General features: G+C 44.7%; 2 protein-coding genes across 2 annotated transcripts; both read left to right on the top strand.

Annotated features, from left to right (window-relative positions):
* Positions 1–81: 81 nt before the first annotated feature.
* Positions 82–7,901, top strand: LOC137907329 (transmembrane protein 87A-like). The gene is made up of 20 exons (XM_068751645.1): positions 82–192; positions 931–988; positions 1,431–1,528; positions 1,751–1,867; positions 2,000–2,047; positions 2,153–2,194; positions 2,467–2,590; positions 2,685–2,746; positions 2,835–3,018; positions 3,111–3,210; positions 3,309–3,402; positions 4,305–4,376; positions 4,465–4,573; positions 4,762–4,820; positions 4,955–5,058; positions 5,646–5,722; positions 5,855–5,919; positions 6,027–6,079; positions 6,189–6,219; positions 6,320–7,901. The coding sequence occupies exons 1-20, from the start codon at positions 82–84 to the stop codon at positions 6,359–6,361; spliced, it is 1,650 nt and encodes a 549-aa protein (XP_068607746.1). The 3' UTR covers positions 6,362–7,901.
* Positions 7,902–8,758: 857 nt separating this feature from the next.
* On the top strand, positions 8,759–17,285 carry vps39 (VPS39 subunit of HOPS complex). Its single transcript, XM_068751715.1, has 24 exons — positions 8,759–8,988; positions 9,100–9,165; positions 9,284–9,348; positions 9,440–9,482; positions 9,627–9,721; positions 9,879–9,977; positions 10,059–10,151; positions 10,280–10,463; positions 10,597–10,717; positions 10,851–10,971; positions 11,223–11,352; positions 11,601–11,743; positions 11,952–12,092; positions 12,328–12,469; positions 13,745–13,831; positions 14,142–14,215; positions 14,301–14,517; positions 14,773–14,901; positions 15,204–15,306; positions 15,393–15,438; positions 15,919–16,068; positions 16,724–16,858; positions 16,950–17,041; positions 17,182–17,285. Exons 1-24 carry the CDS (start codon positions 8,916–8,918, stop codon positions 17,261–17,263), a joined length of 2,631 nt encoding a protein of 876 aa, XP_068607816.1. The 5' UTR covers positions 8,759–8,915; the 3' UTR covers positions 17,264–17,285.
* The last annotated feature ends 3,472 nt before the right edge of the window (positions 17,286–20,757 follow it).

Genomic DNA, 20,757 nt, shown 5'->3' with positions numbered 1-20,757 from the left:
CAGGTGGTCACAGCGTAAACTACACCCGAGCCTCCCGGACTTGGAGGCGGATAGGGGTCTGACCCAGGAGTAGACGCTGTAATGAAGACGCCGGATGGACGGACGTGTCGGTCATGCTTGCTGTTGTTTACCATACTTTGTCGCGTCGGGACAGCGGCGGAGGTCTCCGTGTGGACGGTGGACATCAACTCGGTCAGTGTTGCACCAGCAGCATTTGTTTTTACGGCTGTCATATAGCATGTCGTGCTAAAGCTTCTGTAGCAGCTGTTAGCACAGGTAGCTACCTAGCCTCCCCTAGCTACTCCCCATTCAGCAGATTGGCACAGTGCACTTTGACAGTTTTTGATTTCGCTAGTCTGACGATTTGAGCTTTTTATTGGGAATAAGGTGGTTTACATTGCTCTGTTTTATATTACAGGTTTAGTTATAACGCTCTCTGTCATTGATGCTAAACAGTAGTGCTAGCTTACGTACGTTAACAGTGGGACTGACCAAAGGCAGGACATGTTTTAGGACATAAATGGTATTAGCATAGAAAATAGGCTAGGGTTAGGGTTAGGGTTAACTAGAAATGTAAACATGATGTACTCGATTAAAACAAAGGGTAGTGATTATATCCACTACTTTTTCTACTCAACCATACTTGTATTTTACTGTATTTTTCTCTGTCTTTGATTTGCTCGATGGCTTCTTTTTTCTTTATTCATTTATAGAAATGTTAAACCCTGCAAAGGGATTTTTTTAAAGTATTTTTACACAGATCTTTAATTCAGCAGCAACAAAGTGATCTTTTCCAGGTGATCACACTCCACCAAAGACATAATTATGAGTGGGACATTAAAAAAAAAAACTACGCACCAAACCTTTTAAATGTATCAACATTGGCTAGATTTGTTTGATCGAATCATTTGGACTCTGTTGTGTTTTCAGACACAGGATGCTGTCTTTCGAAAGACACTATATGCCAACACCACCATCTTCATGAAGTGTGAGTAGACTGACTGGTTCGTCACGTTCGTTTGTTTCCTAAAACACGTGGGCATAATATAATGTACTGTGGTGGACGTATTCCTGTATCTGCCTCCATTTAATTATTCACATTAACACCCAGTCAGAATAAACCTGTGGATTTTCAAGTTTGACAAGTTTATATTTATCTTTAAGTATGGAAACAGAAGTAGTAAATCCATTACAAAAGCTGTTCTGTAATGACTTTCAGTCATCAACTGCTGCAAAGCGAAATGCGGTACGGCCAAAGAAAGTCTGAAAAATTCCTGACCTGACCTCCACAAAACATTTAGGAGAGGTGGGGCATGGGCCACGGCACCATTCTAGTGCAAATCCCATTAAAAACCAAGTAGCACAGCAGTTTGCGGCAGCAGTCGGTTCCCATGAAGTGAGAAACAACTGGTTGTCTTTTGTCTCTGCAGTCCAGGGTGACGCGAGGTCATGCGAGAGAAACCTGGCCTTCAACATCAGCTGGTACCTGCGCTCCTCTGTTTGCTACAATGAGGTCTTCAACACACCAGTGAGTATTCGTCCGTGCTTTTAACGCTCAGACACGTTTTAGAACGTGTTTTCCTCTATACTCCCTTTTGCCGCCAGCTAAATCACAACAGTTGATAAGATCAACGGCCACCCGATGATCTTGAGCTACATGCAATCTCAAATGTGCTGCAACGCAATCGGCGTCCTTGCCGTTGTCGGGGTCGGCCCGGTTCATGGTGTGACTGATCTCCCTCCTCCGTAGGACAGCAAAGCGATCAACATGGTCGGGATGGACCACATGTTGAAAGACGGCTGGAGAGGCTTCTACAGTCAAGGCTACATGTACTTCGACAACTGCTCATCGCTCTTCTTGCCCAAGGTTTGCGGTCGAGGCGAACGTCGTTTACAAGAATAGATAGAGCACAGGGACAAACAAATGATGACCACGCTGTACATAAATGTAGCCCCAGTCTTTATTAGTGCAGCTCCTTTCCTCTATCTGCTCACCTAGGTGTATTATGCAGAGTTCAGCCCGTACCAACCCCTCACCAGCCCAAGCGTGAGTTGCCGGCCATGAATTATTAAACCACCTATTATAATGCTTAAATGTCCAACTGTTTTAAGGTTCTGTTTGTGTTGACTGTTCACTCTCCGCTCTGTCTAGAGTGACCCGTCAAATCAGAGCCAGATTTGGCCTGACAAGCCGGTAAGAAGCGATCGTTCTATTTCATGTTAAATGAACTGGAGTCGTGTCCTTCTACATCCTGAAAAGTCGAGATGAGACTTTATGCCGTGAAGGGAAAGTCAAACAAAGCATGTGGGTGTGGATGTTGACTGAATGACGACTGTGTGAACGAGCGAGGGCAAAGCATGAGTCATGAGAGCTCCAGGTGCCTCGAATCCAGCTGACTCCTGGATAAAAAATAGAAATGAGAAAATAGCACTCCTGATTTGTTGTTTGCGAACGTCGTTCGGCAGGCCATCGGTGCCGTGGCCACGTCGTGGGAGGACAGCCCCTATCTGTTCATCGTGAAGGTGCAGCCTTTGGTTCGTGGGGTCGAGGATGACGACATCGGAGCGGAGCCCAGCTTCGCCTTCGCCAGTGAGAAATGGCTGCATTTCTCTGCAGGAGCTTTAGATGTTGTTTCATAGAACGTCTGAAGGGGAAAGAATGATTTTCTTTTCTTTTTTATCAGTGAGAGTTGAGATGAAGGGACCTCACGATTACTCTTCTCCAGCAGACTGGCCCCTGATGATGGTATGTGCTTCGGAGGGTGTTTGTTCCAGTCTCGTCGTCGGTGCAATGTGAATTAAGCCGAAGCCGTTTCTTGTCCTGTCCTCTTCAGTTCTTCATGATCATGTGCATCGTGTACGTGCTGTTTGGGGCCCTCTGGCTCTTCTGGTGCGCCTGCTACTGGAGAGATCTGCTGCGGATCCAGTTCTGGATCGGCGCTGTCATCATCCTCGGCATGCTGGAAAAAGCTGTGTTTTACTCCGAGTACCAGAGCATCCGCTACAAAGGAGACTACGGTTAGTTCATCTTGTGCTCGTCGTGAGAGGCTGATTGTTTGTTTGTTTTCTATTTTGCTTGTTTGTTTATTTTTGTTCGTGCACCTTCGCAGTTCAAGGTGCCGTCATATTCGCTGAGCTGCTCTCTGCACTCAAAAGGTCTCTCGCCAGAATCCTGGTCCTCATTGTCAGTCTTGGCTATGGCATCGTCAGGTAGGTTCACGGCGGCGGCGGCGTACGTCTCAGTAGATTCATTTAAATTCCAGACACATTCTTTTGCCGCTGCTTTTGAATGGGCCTCTCTCCTCCAGGCCCAGGCTGGGGACCACTGTGCACCGGCTGGCTGCTGTTGGCCTTCTCTTCCTGCTCTTCTCATCTGTGGAAGGAGTGCTGAGGGTGACAGGTGTAAGTATTTGCTTTAAATTAAACTCCACCCGCCACTTTTTCCAACACCCATCAGATTGCGCTGTGCCGTTAAATGCTTTTATTGTGAAACGATAACAGGAAGTATTTAATGTACGGGGGGGACGGTAACAGAACCGGAGGTGGATTCAGTGAGACGAGAAGAAATTTGATTTTTACAATGGATTGTTTCAAGTGGATGCGTGATATCTGAAAACAAAAAAATCACATTTAAGATTTGAAATTTAAATAAATGGAAATCACTGAATTGACCTTTGGAAGTACATGAAACGATATATCCCTGATGTGATAGCCTGATTGATAGCCACCCAGCACCCATCCCAAAATATGTCAAAATTAAAACCAACCCAGAGACACACACGTTCCAGTTTCTTTTTTTATTACAGTTCAAAGGTTTTTGTTCCTGCAGTGACTTTCACCACAGTCCAGACTTCATCCTCCGCAGGCTTTGCGATGCTGAGCGTGCATTTTTGCATACAACTATTTGCCTGGCGCAGCATTCAATGCAGTAAATAATTGAATTGTATTTGAGTAGAGGAGACAGCGGGAGCGAGACGCTTCTGGAGGGTTGGTGCGATGATAATCGGGAATGACGACCTTGATCAAAGAGAAATATTCAGAAACAGCCCGAAGACGCAGCAGAGGGTCGAAAGGTCTGAAAACAAAATTCTACAAACAAATTTGAGATAAGAAAATAGGCCGGAGGGAGGAGGTGTAGCTCGATGAGAAGATGGGATTCATCAGGAGGCAGCTACAGGGGAGGGAGACCGCCATTATTTCCAGACCGTAATCTTATCTTGTGTTTAAAACCCACACAGAAACCCACACTCTCTGTCCTCAGGTCCAAAGTCTTCTAAAATCTTACACTTGTCTTTTTAATCCAGGGTTTCTACGGGACGGTCGCCCTGGTGGCTAATCTCAGCCTTTCTCTTATTGACTCCTGCGTCATGTGGTGGATATCCTTCACCCATCTTCAGAATCATCGCCGATTGACTCTGCTTATTTGGGCGTGCATACAGTTTGTTCTCCTTGACCTAGACTCACATTTTCATCAGTCTGTCTCAAACCACTCGTCTCCTGAAGCTCCGCAGGAATGTGGTGAAACTGTCTTTGTATCAGCACTTCACCAACACTCTCATCTTCTCTGTCGTCGGTGAGTAGCATCCTGGATGGGTTATCTATCTACGAGGAAGACGTCTATGTCCCTCTCTACCTGAGGCTCCGGGCTATGCTAGCGTTACTAGCCCCCCACCCAAGAATCGCACTGTCAGCACTCGACTTCTCTTCTCTGGTTTTGGGTCTGCTGAGGGGAGGTTTCACGATTTGCGTTTGCGTCCACAGCTTCCATCATATTCATCATCTGGACCACCAAAGTCTTCAAGCTGGTCGACTGCCAGAGGGTGAGTTCGTTTTCTGCTGATCGATCGGAGGATCACTGATTCCTCTGTTTAATAAGAGATGAAAGGTGAGCCTGAAAACATCCATCTGTGTTCACCTTTTGCTATTTTTTTTTTTTTATAAATCTCTTCCACAGGGTTGGAGGGACTTGTGGGTGGACGATGCCTTCTGGCGTCTGCTGTTCTCAACCATTCTGTTGGTTATCATGGTGCTACTGCGGCCCTCTGCTAACAGCCAGAGGTCAGAGGATCTGGAAATGATCCTGTTTATCATCCCAAATTGTTAAAGGACAGCATTTTTCACCTTGCCCTCTTCTAGTTCTTTTATTGACGGCTCCGACTGAAGTCGCAGGAAACGTTCAAATTGGTCTCAAACATTTATTGAACAATGATCATATGTCCAGCCAGAAACGGATCTGGAGTCTTTATCTGCAGCTAGAGAAGAGGGTCGTAAAACATAGTACAAAGGACTTTTAACAGAATGTGTTAATTACTTCAGTTGACCCTCCTGCACAGGACAAGATGTACGCAGAGGGAAGCTCCTCGCTTCACATTACTTTCTGCTCGTATCACAAGTTTCACTCGCAGTCTGGTTCACTTCAAAGTCACACAGATATACCGCATGTTGGCTGCATGTTTGAGTTGATTACACCAAGATAATGCATCCATCTCATAGATGAGGTGACCTCAGACAACTGTTCACACGCACCTATGAACAATCAGTTCACCTAAATTACATGTCAAATACAGGAAGAGCATACCCACTACTCACTGCGCCACCATGCCAAGAGTACAGAATGTACCATTTTTCATCCTGTTTTCTCTCAGGTTCTCTCATTCTCCTTTGATTGATGAAGATGATGATGAGGAAGAGGCCAAGGAGCCCATGCTGAATGAGGCTTATGGTAAGACCTATCCTGCTACTGTCGTGAATTGTGAGGAGAGACGAGCGGCTAATCAATAATTGATTCATACAGTGTTAAGAATGTAAATAGATGTGCTAACACACAATTTTAATTGTCTTTTTATTTATCTAGGAGGAATGAAAATGAGAGGATCAAGGCCTGATTCTAATGGCTCCCAGAAGTTGTTGAGTAAAGAGGTGGGTTGAAAGTCGTGTCCCCCCCCCCCCCCCCCCCCCCCATTTATTGTGTTTGCACTCACGATTTATGACTTCTGCATCTCTAAACTCTGAACACATTTTACCAGGATGAAGACCTAAAATGGGTTGAGGAGAACATTCCTACAACTGTAGCCGATGTGTACGTACAGTCATTTAGAATTTTATTCGCTAAGCTCAAAGTGGTGGAAGACGCAACTGTAGAAGTACACAACTGGAGTAAATCAGTAGTTTGTTTCCTTCCTCCACAGAGCGCTCCCTGTAATGCTAGATGAGGAAGAGGTAAAGAGCCCTTTGACTTTGTCCCATGACTTCCATTAAAAATACCCCGCCCCCCGATCACATGACTGCATTTTCATTGATCTGTGTTCTCGTTTCCTAGGAAATTCTGAAAACCAAGATGGAGCGATCCAAAATGGAGTAGAAGCAAACGCCAGAATCACAAAGAAAGCAGTTTCACTCGAAGCAGCAAAAGATGCCGAGTGGGCTGATTACCAAAAAAAATGTGGGCAAAGCCAACTGTTCTCTCAAGACACTTTGCATTTTGAGTTTTATTTCCCAGGCGTTTTTGTATCACTGCAGGGAACTCGCAGAAGCGTGACTGGTGCATTATGTGCTGTTTGACCTGAAGTTGGTTCGGTTGACCGCTGAAGTCGAGCTCGGTGTTCCGGGAGGGGGTGAATCTGATGAACCGATGCGGCAGAACACTTCTGCGAATGTTTCCTTTTCCTCGCTAATGATCAAGTCAAACCGCGGCGTTTGACAGTGTCCTTGTGAAAAGTGGAATATTTCAGAAAATCTTGCACTGTGGTTTTAGACTGCTTCAATACTGAAGCAGCATTTGGTTTCTTAGAGTGTAAGATATTCAAACAAAATACAGCGGTGACCCACTCTGATTGATGAGATGAGAAAACACTCAAGAGGTATTATGCTATGAAAACCAACACAACCATCAGACACTTCTAAATGTATTAATGTTTAAATGTTTGATCTGTCTCAGCACACCCTCTATATATAATTATCCTTTTAGCCAGATAACGAGTGTTTTAATGGCACCACTGAGGTCATGTCTTTTTGTTAACACAACATAACACTGATAAAAAACGAACAACACGAATATATCCCTTAATACTGTTGTCTGGCTAATTGAGTAATCCTGAATATCCACAGCTGCATCAGTAGATACTTGAAACATATCACATTTGTCAGGGTAAAACATTCTACAGTTGTGTTTTTGGGGATCCTTGTGATGATAGAACGCCATTTCCTAGAGTTGGAGAATGTAACGAGCCTTTTAGCGATGAGCAGTGCGACAAATTGCTCATTTTGTACGCAGGAGTAAATCAGCTCACTTCTATCAGGTGTGATCTCAACACAAACATTCAGCCAGCTGAAAATGTGACTGATAGTAATTTTAAGTTCATTACTGGCAAGTGAAAGACTCCTCAGCGTGTGGAGTTATGTTGTAAAAATAAAATCTTCTATAGCTATTTTCTAGTAATGAGGCCATGTCTAATTTTAGGGATGTTTTCACTTCTATAAAAAGCTTTTCACATTCAGCTGTGATTTAGATCTGCTTCATTTTATCACCAAATTAAAATTATTTTTAGCTATTGAATCTAGTGTGTCAGTCCGGCCTGACTGGACTTTTGTTGGACTTCAGTAACACTTCATGGTGAAAAAAACAGATGATTTTTTTGTCGCACAACCAAATAATCCTGCCTTAACTGGTGAAATCAATATTTCCGTCCTGTCGCAATCTTCTCCAGAATGTGTGGATTCTCCAAATTCCTTAATTTATGGGTTGTTTTTTTTATATTCATGTCTTGTTTAGGATATTTTATTGTAGAGAGACAGTAAAGCCCAATCTATCGATGTGAGTCTGCATAGTAATGTGAAGCTGATGATATTGTATGGCTTATTGCCTATGTTCTGCTCATAAAATTTGTATTAAAACCTGATTTCTGTGCAAGTTGTTTTATTTTTATTTTTTACTGTCGAACAAATACTTGAATACTAATTAACAGATGGAAAAAAATTTACAGCCAACCAATGATTTCAGATTTCGGTAAACAAATAGTACTCAGTTAAAATGATTTTTTTTAAGCTGTAAATATTTCGTTTGAAATCACAAAATGGAAAAAGTACAAGTTTTACACAAGTAATACTTTTCTATACCTCAATTATTGTACTTAAGTCTACCCTTGTTAGATCCTCAGTATATAATTTCAAAACTATTGTATTTCGAAACAATCTTACATAATGTGCAGCAGTTTTTAAGCATTATTTTGACTTATTTTTGCACTTTTTCTTCGTGCGAGACATCTTTTTATGAAGTCTCGGGAGAATAGCATGACACTTATATTACTGTACTGTACTACAAAGTAACCTTGAACCTTGAACCTTGAACCTTTACAAATCTAGTCACTGCGCCTTTAATGCGTTCCTCGTGAGTAAGAGCGCGCCAAGTCACGTGCCTGTCAAACCCTGCTCGCGCAGCCGTCAACACAAATGAGGAAGTAAAAATTTAGCTAACTAGCATAACGCAAACTAAATGCTACGGCCAATACAGAGGGTAGCATTTAATTTTAAATTGCATAGAAGTTGTGTTAGTCCTTATCGATAAACTAAATAACTGCGATTGTTTGGACTTCAGGTGACATGGAGTAAAAACAGGAACAATGTTTTGCTTGCTAACAAGCTAGCGATGAGCTGTTGTTTTGGTTGGAGAGATAGCTGGCTAACAAGCCAAACCTCTTAGCACAGCGAAACTCAACGTTATCAGAGTATACCCTGTTGGATTTCCTCTCCAACCCAACCGAGACTCAGCTCAGTCGTTTGATGGAGACATAAGATCTCCCCCCCCCCAGCCTGACAGACTCATCATCGGTCGTTCAGTTAGCTGATGTAGCATCGACTCCTTTGTGGGATTTATCCATCAGAACGGTCTATGATTGAGTCAACAATATCGCTTCGAGATGCATGACGCGTATGAACCAGTGCCTATCTTAGAAAAACTTCCTCTTCAAATTGAATGCCTGGCGGCGTGGGGTAAGTTTCTGTCAACCTCGTCCTCTGCTGGACTTTCGTTATTTGACCAAAACAAAACAAAAACTGTCCATATGGGAGTTTAGACCTTGATTGTTAGTTCTTCCTTTACAGAGGACTGGCTGCTTGTGGGAACGAAGCCGGGGCATCTTCTCCTCTACCGAATAAAGAAGGATGCATGTACGAAGAGCAAAGGGGATAATCGAACTGCTTATTCCTTGCAGACCATTTCGACAATGTGTTTTTCTGCTTCAAATTAAAAGTTTAGTCATTTCCGATGTCTTTTTTTCCCCCTTAGGTACCAATCGGTTTGAGGTGACACTGGAAAAATCAAATAAGAACTTCTCAAAGAAGATTCAGCAGGTACATAAGACTTCAGTGATTTCTGCATCGATCAATTTCACGACTACCTGCTGTGTTGGTTCACTCTTTTGTGTTTTCACTTCTTCTGCAGCTTTATGTTGTCTCTCAGTACAAAATCCTTGTCAGTCTGCTCGGTAAGTTTCTCTCCCTAACGTAGATATGAAAGTTCATGTAGGTTATAGTTCAGCCATGAATCTGCACTTTTCTACTGATTTGACACAAACGATTGATCTTCATTCTCTTATCAGTCAAAGACTATTTCATGTGTTCATCTGCAGAGAACAATATCCACGTCCATGACCTCCTTACCTTCCAGCAGATCACCGTGCTATCCAAAGCTAAAGGAGCAACGCTCTTTGCCTGTGATCTCCAAGTCAGTTCCAGTCACTTTAAATTCTAAACCCTTACAGTGTTAATAATATTCACTTTAGTCTACACGCATGCTGCTAGTCGGCTAAAATGCTGGGCTAGTTAAGCAAAAAGCACTCTTGTCAGTGTCTTCCTGTGTCACTATTTATTTTTGTTTTCAGCAAACCAGCACAGGAGAGGAAAGACTGAGAATGTGTGTCGCCGTTAAAAAGAAACTCCAGCTTTATTACTGGAAGGATCGAGAGTTTCATGAACTGCAGGTAAAATAATGTACATTTGAGATGTGACTCGCTGCAGTTTGATCCAAGACTCCATCAGACACGTTTTCTTTTATCCATCAGGGGGACTTTGGCGCTCCGGATATTCCAAAATCCATGGCTTGGTGTGAAAACTCCATCTGTGTTGGTTTTAAACGAGACTATTACCTCATTCGGGTGTGTGTCGCATACACTTAGATAATCCGCCCATCGCTCACTTACTGACTGTATTAGTAAAGCTTCAGATGTTACTATTAGGCTGCGTCTTTCCTTCCTTCACTCACACCAACTCTCCCGTGAACCAGATGGATGGCCGCGGCTCCATCAAGGAGCTTTTCCCCACTGGGAAACAGCTGGAGCCTCTGGTTGCCCCGCTGGCTGATGGGAAGGTGGCCGTCGGTCAGGATGACCTGACTGTAGTGTTAAACGAGGAGGGCGTTTGCACCCAGAAGTGTGCCCTGAACTGGACAGACATCCCGATAGCAATGGGTAGGTCGCTACCACGCAAATAGAAAATAAATCTGCCGTGTGATTTGAATGTCCTTCCCGTTCCCGTTCCCATGGTTTCAGCTTCATCGCGTTTTATCATGCAGTTAAACGTATCCCTGTCGCCTCGCTTCAGAGCACCAGCCGCCGTACATCATAGCCGTCCTCCCCCGGTTCGTGGAGATCCGCACCTTTGAGCCGAGGCTCCTGGTGCAGAGCGTGGAGCTGCAGAGACCCCGTTTCATCACTTCAGCCGGGTAACCGAGCCCTTAAAAAAAAGACATAATGACTAACTTGTTGCTTTCATCGGTTCCCCTGGCGTCTGATTGGATGGTGGTTCTTTCTGACGGGGCACATTTTAATTCAAACCCGTTCTCCCATCTGTCTCAGGCCAAACGTTGTTTACGTGGCCAGTAACCACTTTGTGTGGCGCCTGGTTCCCGTGCCGATATCCAGCCAGATCCGGCAGCTTCTTCAGGACAAGCAGTTTGAGTTGGCTCTTCAGCTGGCGGTGAGCTTCGCTTGTTAAACCTTGTTATGAAATTCCTTAAGATTCAATTAGAGCTGTAGCTCCGAGTAGAGGAACCATAAATTCCTCACCTTTATCCTTTAAACGCTCGTGGCTTCTTGCATTACGGTCGGCGTATCTGCCAATCTGTCTTTCCAGGGGGGCTTCCAGGAATTTAACCTTTTTGGAAGCGAGCTTTTTAGTGACTGGAGACATTTTGATGCGTTTTCTGACTTTTTCTTTCTTTCTGCCAGAAGATGAAGGACGATTCGGAGGGCGATAAGAAGCAGCAGATACATCACATCCAGAATCTCTTCGCCTTCAACCTGTTTTGCCAGAAGAGATTTGATGATTCCATGCAGGTGTTTGCCAAACTCGGCACAGGTGAGGTTCCCCTCCTTCCCAAGGGACGCGTGACTTCAGCCGAAGTTTGGAGACTGTTGGACTGTTTTTCCAGGAGTTGTGGCCCTTAATAGAAAAGTTGCACTGAAGTTGTAACAACCAATAAAGTTTACCCTGGAATTGAATTTTGCTCATTGTCGATGGAGTTCAAACATGATTGAAAAATCATTTCTCCGCTCCAGTTATGATCTTGTTGCCTTCTCATCTGTGTCCCGTCCTGTGATCTGCAGACCCCACCCACGTGATCGGACTGTATCCCGACCTGCTCCCGCCGGACTACCGCAAACAGCTGCACTATCCCAACCCTCTGCCCTCCCTGTCCGGGGCGGAGCTGGAGAAGGCTCACCTGGCTCTGATCGATTACCTCACCCAGGTGTGTGTGTGTGTGTGTGTGTGTGTGTGTGTGTGTGTGTGTTCTTTTTAGCCCTAACCCATCATTCCTTGGGTTGGGATTGGCCCTAAAACGACAGCAAGCAAAGGGTTTTATATTAGTAGTGTATTTAAGGTGAAAATAAAAACAAATCAGCGTGAATTAAAAGAGGTGAAAAATAAATGGCATTTATGTGACTTTATTTTCACAGAAACGCAGCCATCTTGTTAAACAGCTGAACGACTCGGACCCGTCCTCAACGTCGCCGCTCATGGAAGGAACGCCTACGATCAAAAGCCGCAAAAAACTGCTGCAGATTATCGACACCACCCTGCTGAAATGTTACCTGCACGTAAGTCCGGCCTGTTCTTCTTTCATGATTCATTGTGATGCTAATTTGACTGGACCATGATGCATTTGCAGCATATTGGTTGTGAACTCCTCCTCTTTAGTCAAGTCCTCTAAAAAGTACTTAAGAACATAAACACAAAGCTATTTTACACAGACTTGCTTTTACTTTAAGGGGAGACAGTTCAAATGCTCAGCTTGTGTCCTTCATTAGCATTGATGTTTCCTCCCGCGTCCAGACCAACGTGGCTCTGGTGTCCCCCCTCCTTCGCTTGGAAAACAACCACTGCCACATCGAGGAGAGCGAGTACGTCCTGAAAAAGGCCCACAAGTACAGCGAGCTCATTATTCTCTATGAGAAGAAGGGTCTGCACCAGAAGGGTAAGGGTCAGGGTTATAATAGCTGCAGCCACTAGGGGGCCCTCACTGATAACAAAACAGAGGGTGGGAGAATGGGAGTTGCAGTTCTCAGGTGATAATCTGAGATGACTCGGGTAGAATATTTTCCTGGATGAGAGGATGTTTGAAAGGTTTTATTCTCTGAAGGTTTAGACTTTGTTTCTCACTCGACAGGCGACCAAACGAGACGTGACTTCACCTCAAATAAATCGCCGCCGTTGATTAGGACTTTTATTTGTCACAAACGTGTTTAAGTTGCAACCAAATCCATTTGTGTATCTCACACACAAGAGGATATGGAAATCATAGAAAAGCAAAACAAGGGAGACATTATTTAGTGGCATTATGGGATATCCTGGCATGTTGACGATGCAGCAGTATGCTTTAGAGCTGGTTTGAATAATAGATTCTGTGTGTGTGATTGATGTGTCGCAGGCCTGAGGCGGCAGCACGAGGTCGGAACACCGTCAGCCGTCTTAATAGTCGTTTTGTTCCTGGCCTGCGAGCGCGGCTGGCTTTAATCTGTCTGCTGTAATTTATGCTTGTATAATCACTCTGCTCGCTCTGCCTCTATGCCAATAAGAACCAGCTGCTCCCGTCCACCAGTCCAACGCCACGTGTGTCTCGTTCAATCCCCGTGCACCGAGGAATTATACAATGCATTGCCTGTGAGGGAGGGGAGACGACTCTGGGGATGATTTTCTTGCTTTCCGTCACTAAAACTCGACTCACATTTGCTCTTTGTTGTCGGGGTTGCAGCAGTTCTCAGCTTCACCATGTGCTGCGGTCTAAAATCTGAGGGTTATCGCATAATGGACGTTTCCTTATTGCCGGTTGCCTGTCAGATATGGCAGTGGGCGCCTCTAACACACACACAGAAGAGGAAACGGTTGAGTGAAAACAGGCAAATATCACCGATTTCCATTCTCCCAAAAAAGAAATAGTATCAGTATCAGTAATGGATATTTGCCAAACCAACAAGATTTTGTCCTGAGGAAGCTTTCCTAGCATGCCTTTTACCACTTTAAACACATTCATAAGACGAGGGAGACTGAAACATGCACTTCCACGAAAAGAAAAAGTTCATGATTCCACTGTTTTATTCAACAATAAGACCGTTTTTATTCCGTTACGGACCATTCTAATTGCGACATCTACTACTCCTGATAATAACAATAGTAAACTGCCGTTGACTGTGATCTCATCATACTGTTCCAACCATACGTCCCTTCTTCCTCACCCGGTTTACTCTCTCAGCCCTGCAGGTGCTGCTGGACCAGTCCACCAAGGCCAACTCTCCACTGAAGGGCCACGAGCGGACGGTGCAGTACCTCCAACGGCTGGGTGAGCATCGACGGTCCGACGGCGTGTTTAATCTGCCGTGGTGGTTCTGGCAACGCCTCTGAGAAACCCTTCACCCTGATTTATTGTGGATATTGGATGTAACATTTACAGTATTGTCTGTCTTCTGTTGCATCACGGTCTGCGGTCTTTCAAGAGTCTGGCGCTGACTGAAGGTTTTTTTTGTGCTGTTTTATTATTGTGCAACAAAAGACATAAAATGTCAATAACTTTAAATCATTGCTGAAATCAAGTGCTGCATCTCCATTCCTACTGTGGTGGTGAAGTTAAAGGATTGTCATCCTTCACGCAGGGGTGGAGAATATGGGAATGATCTTTGAGTTTTCTCCGTGGGTGTTAAAGACCTGTCCCGAGGACGGCCTGAAGGTGGGACACAAAGCGTTTGTATAAAACACAAGAAAACTCTTTCTTTATTTTGTCAATGTAAAATGTAAAAATCTCTCCTGTCCAGATCTTCACAGAGGACCTGACGGAGGTGGAGACGTTGCCCAGACACAAGGTGCTGAACTTCCTGAAGGAAGGCTTTAAGGAACTCGCCATCCCGTATTTGGAGCACATCGTTAACGTGTGGGAAGACGAGGACCCGGAATTTCACAACGTGTTGATCCAGCTCTACCTGGAGCGGGTTCAGGGCCTCATGAAGCAGTACCTCAACTCACTGCCAGAAGGTACGGCATAAAGAAAGCCTCAAAAGCTCTGCAGGATTTAGTCATTTGCGTTTTCAATCGGAACATTTATTTTAGTGCAGAAAGATTCCAGATAAAATATTAAGAGAAAAAAAAAACAGGTTGAGAAGAGGGTTTCTGCAAATGGAAACGCCATCATGCACCGTTTCAAGAGGAACGTTCCTTCAGTCCACCAGCCGCTTCATTGCAGCTCGTCCAAATAGATGCGGCATCATTAAAACCCACGTGTCGTCGTAGGAGACCCAGCTGTCGCCGCCGGGGAGGAGGAAGGAGATCTGGGCGAGTTCAGGAACAAGCTGCTGTCTTTCCTGGATACTTCCACCAGCTATGAACCAGCCGGACTCATCAGTGACTTCCCATTTGATGGTGAGGACTGTCTTTCAACGGTGGACATCGATTCAGTTTGCTTAAGGGATCAGTTCCCTCCATGAATGAAAACCCATTAAATATTATCTTAGTTTTTACACTTTTTATTGTCTATCAATTCAACCTTGGACTATATTGTAGCAGCCACAGTGTGTATGTTGTATGTTTTAAAACAAATACTGTCTTTCCTTAATGGTTCTGGATTATGTGGAAAGGAATAGCAAATGTGTCATTTTTGTCAAATGAATTTACAAATATTCTCTACTTGTGTATTTCTATGTGAATATCTTTATCCTCCCGAGGCCTCCTGGAGGAGCGAGCTCTGCTTCTGGGACGGATGGGTAAACACGAGCAGGCGCTCTTTATCTACGTTCACATCCTGAAGGACACCAGCATGGCTGAAAAGTGAGTACTCCCCCCCCCCCCCCCCCCCCCCGCATCCTGCACAACTGGAAGGACGTTAACACCAAGCTGGTTTTATCTTTCTGCAGATACTGTCACCGACATTACAACAGTTTAGTCCATGGGAACAAAGACGTAAGTAGCTTTTCATGATTTCCTGATTTCATTCTTTCTTTGCCTTCTTAGATTTTGCTGCTTTTTAAAATTCTCACTTTTTCATGACCACTTAACATCATTTTCTGCTGAGTGCCTTTTTGTCTGCGGAAAATGTTCAATAAATATAATGGATTATTTATACCTCAGGCACTCCGGGGATAAGAGCGTAGCCAGTTCTACAAAGATGTCAGAGAAGTGAGCTGATATTGTCTTTCAGGGCTATAAAATGTTTGATCCCCATTTGGATCCATTAAAGCTGTTATTGTCGAAGTTGCTCAACGTCTTTGGAAATGTTTGCTTTCTTGTCGCGAGATGGTTGAAAAGATCAACGCTGCTTTCATATACAGTATAGGTATATATGAAAGCGCCGTACATAGATTTTTCTCTAGTATTGAATGTTGATGGTTGATTAAACGTGGACCAAACCAAAGTTTCAATGGCTGCGCTTCATTCCTTCAGGTCTATTTGTCTTTGCTGCGGATGTACCTGTCGCCCCCTGACGCCCACTGTCTGGGCCCCATCAAGATGGAGCTGACGGAGCCCCAGGCCAACCTGCAGGTGGCCCTGCATGTCCTGGAGGTCCATCACAGCAAACTCGACACCACCAAGGTAAACAAGGACGGAGCGGCGCCGGGGGTTTTGTCAGTACAAACCCCGGCGGCATAACACTCAAAAATAAGCCTATTTTTTAATATATGTACTTCTGCATAAAACTCTTGTACTTAAACTTCAACTTTCCCAGACGACGACCTCTCCGGTGCTTCAAACTGCCCTTTAAATCAGAACGCAGGAGCTTTTTTTCTAATTCAGCCCTGGGCTTTATATATAGTTCTAAAGAATGGGCTCTGTGCCGTCTCTCTAATTTAGTCATCGCTGCCAATTCAGACAAGACATGGCATTGAAAAGGAACCGGATAAGAGTTGCTCGTTTTTGGCAGGATCTGAATGAGATAGAATAACACAATTAGAATTAGGTCGTGTGGCATTTGGTTTGAATTAAAGCAAACACGACTCGTTTAAAAGCAGCCTTTCCAATTCTTTTTTTAATCAGAATGCTGCCTTTGTGATAGAAAATGCAAAAAGGGAGACGCTCTCCTTTGAGGTTAGCCTGTAATCCCGAAATAGAAACCCAAGTTTCTGTTAAAGAAATGACCTTCATATCAAAATCCACAGACGGCCATCTGGTGATGGAATGAAATCCCTCGTGGAAGAGTTCTTAAAAGATATTTGTTTTACCAGTGTTTTAAAAAGCCGATGTTTTCCAGGCCATCAATCTGCTGCCAGCGAACACCCAGATCCGAGAGATCCGCGTCTTCCTGGAGAGCGTCCTGGAGGAGAAGGCCCAGAGGAAACGCTGCAACCAGGTGCTGAAGAGTCTGCTGCAGGCCGAGTTCCTGCGGGTGAGTCCTGCACAACGGGGCGTTAAGCAGCTGGGTCAGCGACCTTTCACCTGAGGGAGCCTGATGATGTTCCCGAATGCAATATCTTCAGGTGCAGGAGGAGCGGATCTTCCACCAGCAGGTTAAATGCGTCATCACGGAGGAGAAGACCTGCAGAGTCTGCAAGAAGAAAATAGGAACCAGGTAAACGCTTGGAGGAGCAGTTCAGGCTCGTAAGCCGCTTCCATGTGATCCCACCGCATTGTGTGACGCTACGTTTGCGTGTCTGCTTTTATTGAGATCACTAGATCAGCGTCCAATCTTTGCTCCGCCTCCTCTTTCAGTGCATTTGCTCGCTATCCAAACGGCGTGGTGGTGCATTACTTCTGCTGCAAGGACCGTAACCTGTGTCCCACGGAGCAGTAAGGACTCCCCCCCGACGCTGACCGTTCACTCGTAAACAACCCCCGCCCTCTGTCTCCCTGGATTCTGATGGTCGGACACCTTTGAAACTGCCAGGCGGTGGAATCACACGACCGCATTCGAAGCAGAGCCACGAGCGGCGACATTCTTTTCAACCTGGGATGCGGTTTGAAGTAGCAGGGTGGGGATGTGTGGGCGTCGCTCATCAGGAGGGGGGAGCGCTAGCTGTAGCGCTGGAAGGACTTCAGTGCCCTCGGCCTGCAGCAGCAGAGAACCTCCTCCCTCCTCCCGTAACATTGTGTAAGCCTCAGAAACTCCTCGTTGCGCTAGCGTCACTCTGCAGGAGCGCCGTCTGATGCCTTTGGGGGTTCGGTCTCTTCATTTGCTGGTTAGCATGTCTGTGCCATTACTGATAGCGCAAACTGTCTTGCGGTGCGCTGCTGCATGTGATTTAAACATGAGCTGCTTCTTTCGCTAACATTATTCACGACTGGATCTCCTTTACTGGCTTTAGCTTGTTTGAATAATATTTATTTTTTGTGTGTGTGTGTGTGTGTGTGTGTGTGGGGGGGGTTCCTGCACACCGGTGAGTTGTTATAACTTTTGAACAGCAGCCAATGTAGCAACAATCGTTTCATAATAATAACACAGGATTTCCTCTTTAATTTCTTACCTACTTTCAAAATTCTATCGGTAAACCTTGTTCTTTAATCAGGTAGTTCATCTATTTTGAAAATTTGTCAATTTTAAAACAGAAATTCAGCAATTTGTAAATTCAGAAATGTGAAATTTAACTGTATTTGCAGTAAGTTAAATAAAATGTCGGCTGTTAATCGGAAAAAACCTGGAGCAGGGCTGACTGTCAAAAACCTGACAATACGTATCGTAATATATATATCTATATAGATCTGGATAGAGCGGTGTAGATAGTCATTATACCAAAGGTTATATCAACTCACTCTGAAATGACAGCACTTTAAAAGTGGGTGGAAATCCTGTTTATTAATTGAACTGGAAGGAATTATTGATCGATATATTCTAACAGCGGTCCTGATAGATTAGACACCTGTGTATTGTTTGTATGAAGGTTCATCCGAGAGGTAAGATGCTCCAGTTTGTCCGGACTTGATGATAAAACGACGAATGTAGTTTCAGACTGCTTCCAGGTCGTTTGTACACAACTGAATATTATTACCACTAAGCTGAAGACTGTTCCTGAGTATGGGTTCTTATTTGGAACATTTGTACCACTGTGTGTATACTGTATAAATACAGAAGTATTCACAATGCCACTTGATTCTGAAGGTGGTACGACTCTGTCTGGCTTTAATCTGTAATAAACAAGAATTTCCACTCGTGTCTGCGTCATGCAACGCTGTCTGCCACATGTTCACACTGGTGCCGGTATTTAGTGGGTAGGCTGGTCACGTGATGCCCGTCCCCCAAATGTGTGGAAGTCTTTATTGGGATGGAAATAGCAGCCGTTTATGCTTTAAAATAAGTCAAGGTTGAATTTTAAGGAATTGTAAAGACATTTAAAGTTTATGCATACTACCGGTAGTTATCTGAATTCTGACCTCTGATTTTAAATGCAAATATTTACCCTCTTGATTTCTTTTTTTTTTTAAACATTTAATGCATTTCTTTTCTGAACGGCATGCAGTCTAAACGTCCCCAGTGGCCGTCCTCTACTCGTCTACTCATGGACGGCCGGCATCATCCATACTTCATCTTGAAGTCCTGTCCTACATAGGCCCATTATCTCTGGAGAATATCTACGCCGTTAATGGCCTTCCTGCCCGGAGCCGATCCAGCTGGAGCAACAATTTCCCAACAGCCCGGCTGCTCTGCAAGTCCTCAGCGGTGGAGTCTGCCAACAGCTTTCCTCCTCCATCACGGGCCTCGGATGTGTCCCGATGACGCCGTCGTCTGGGCAGGGAGACAGGAACGAGCCCGACAACTCGGCTCGGACCTGCAGAATATGTTCGACTGCTAGACGCATCGCTGCTGCTTACGGAGGATGTGATCACACCATGTCCCCTTCGGGTTTGTAAAAGCCGTGTCCATGAAGCTGTGTGAACCGCTGAATAATTCATCATGGCAGGTCTCCCAATGTCTCGGGATTGTGCTCCAGTTAGAAGCTGTGAGGTGGCAGGAGATTGACCCCTTTGACCCGGAGAGGGAACAACCACGGAGAACTTTGAGTAAAAGCCGAGTCAATCATGACGCGGTGCTGATGGGAGGGCAACTTTCCGTTTCTTTTCGGAGGCCTGGCTCCATAAACAAAAGTGAGGACCACCAGGTGTCCCACAGGGTAAAGCTTTCTCCAAGTAACAATTTACCCTCTGACAAAGTTCTCATTATTTTTAAGCTGTTCTTGATTAGCTCGGTCAGAGAAGTCCTGTTTCTCGTTCCCTTGCTTGTTGTTTGCAGGACTGCCCCCTAAAAAGACCACTAGACGGTTCATAACGACCTCCACTCACCGATGGAGGTCGTAAAAACACTGACATCACCATTCCTTCATGTGTGTACAGGCCTTTTCCATGGAAACCGCACCACAACAACAAATGATCAGAAAGCCACAGCTACTACGTGTTTAACACGTGTGAAGCTTGATGAGGGTAGAATGTGGTGGTGAACTATACGAACTAAGTGCAGACTCAAAACCGGAGGGGCAAAAAAGAAATCCAGAATGCTTTGCAACCAGAGGAAGCGTAAATGAAAGATGGCCACCGTTCCAGGAAAGGAAGAGCATAAATATAATCTCTTCACAAATAACCGTGCAAACGTGATAAACAGTGAACGTTATGTTTTTAAAAAGGAGGGATTGGCCCATAGAATCAAGCTGCTAAAGGTGTGTCTGCTGTCTGGCACTGTTTGTATAACACACACACACACACAACACAAGAATGAACTTGCATGTCGCAGCTCCAGGTAATGGTTGGTTTCTGCCGGCCGCCGATTGGATGACTTTCCACCATCATCACGGTGGAATTCCACCGAGGCGTACGGGATTGTGTGTATGCAAACATGCTGAGATTTCTGTCTTGTTTGTTTGCCTTTTTTTCAAGTGAAAATGTGTGTGTGTGTATTTTGTGAGTGTCTTTGTTTGCTTTTTGTGGATTCCACATCTTGGCACGGTCGTCTGAAATGCCAGTGGTGATTTTTAGCGGAACTAAATGGCTCGTGATGATCTGTGGGAGTGACTGTGGAAAACACACACAAAGCCACATCTGACACTTTTACATGTCTTCTCCTTCAACCTCCTTGAAGATGAAAAGGTCACCTGGGGGGGAAGAAGTCCATCAAATGTTGGAGTAGATCCGGATAAAGTGGGAGGATTCGGGATGTTTTCAATTTGCTTTAAAAAAGTGGGCCCTTCTCACCACTTGTTTCTCATCCGGTTACCATGAGTGGAGATGAAAGGGTCGAGCACATGCCACGGAAGGAACCATAACGCTTTGGCGTGGATACGGAAAAAATTCAACTCCTTAATT

Source organism: Brachionichthys hirsutus, chromosome 18 (genome assembly GCF_040956055.1).
Source record: "Brachionichthys hirsutus isolate HB-005 chromosome 18, CSIRO-AGI_Bhir_v1, whole genome shotgun sequence".
NCBI classification, from domain to species: domain Eukaryota; kingdom Metazoa; phylum Chordata; class Actinopteri; order Lophiiformes; family Brachionichthyidae; genus Brachionichthys; species Brachionichthys hirsutus.
This window is presented reverse-complemented; position numbering and strand designations above follow the sequence as displayed.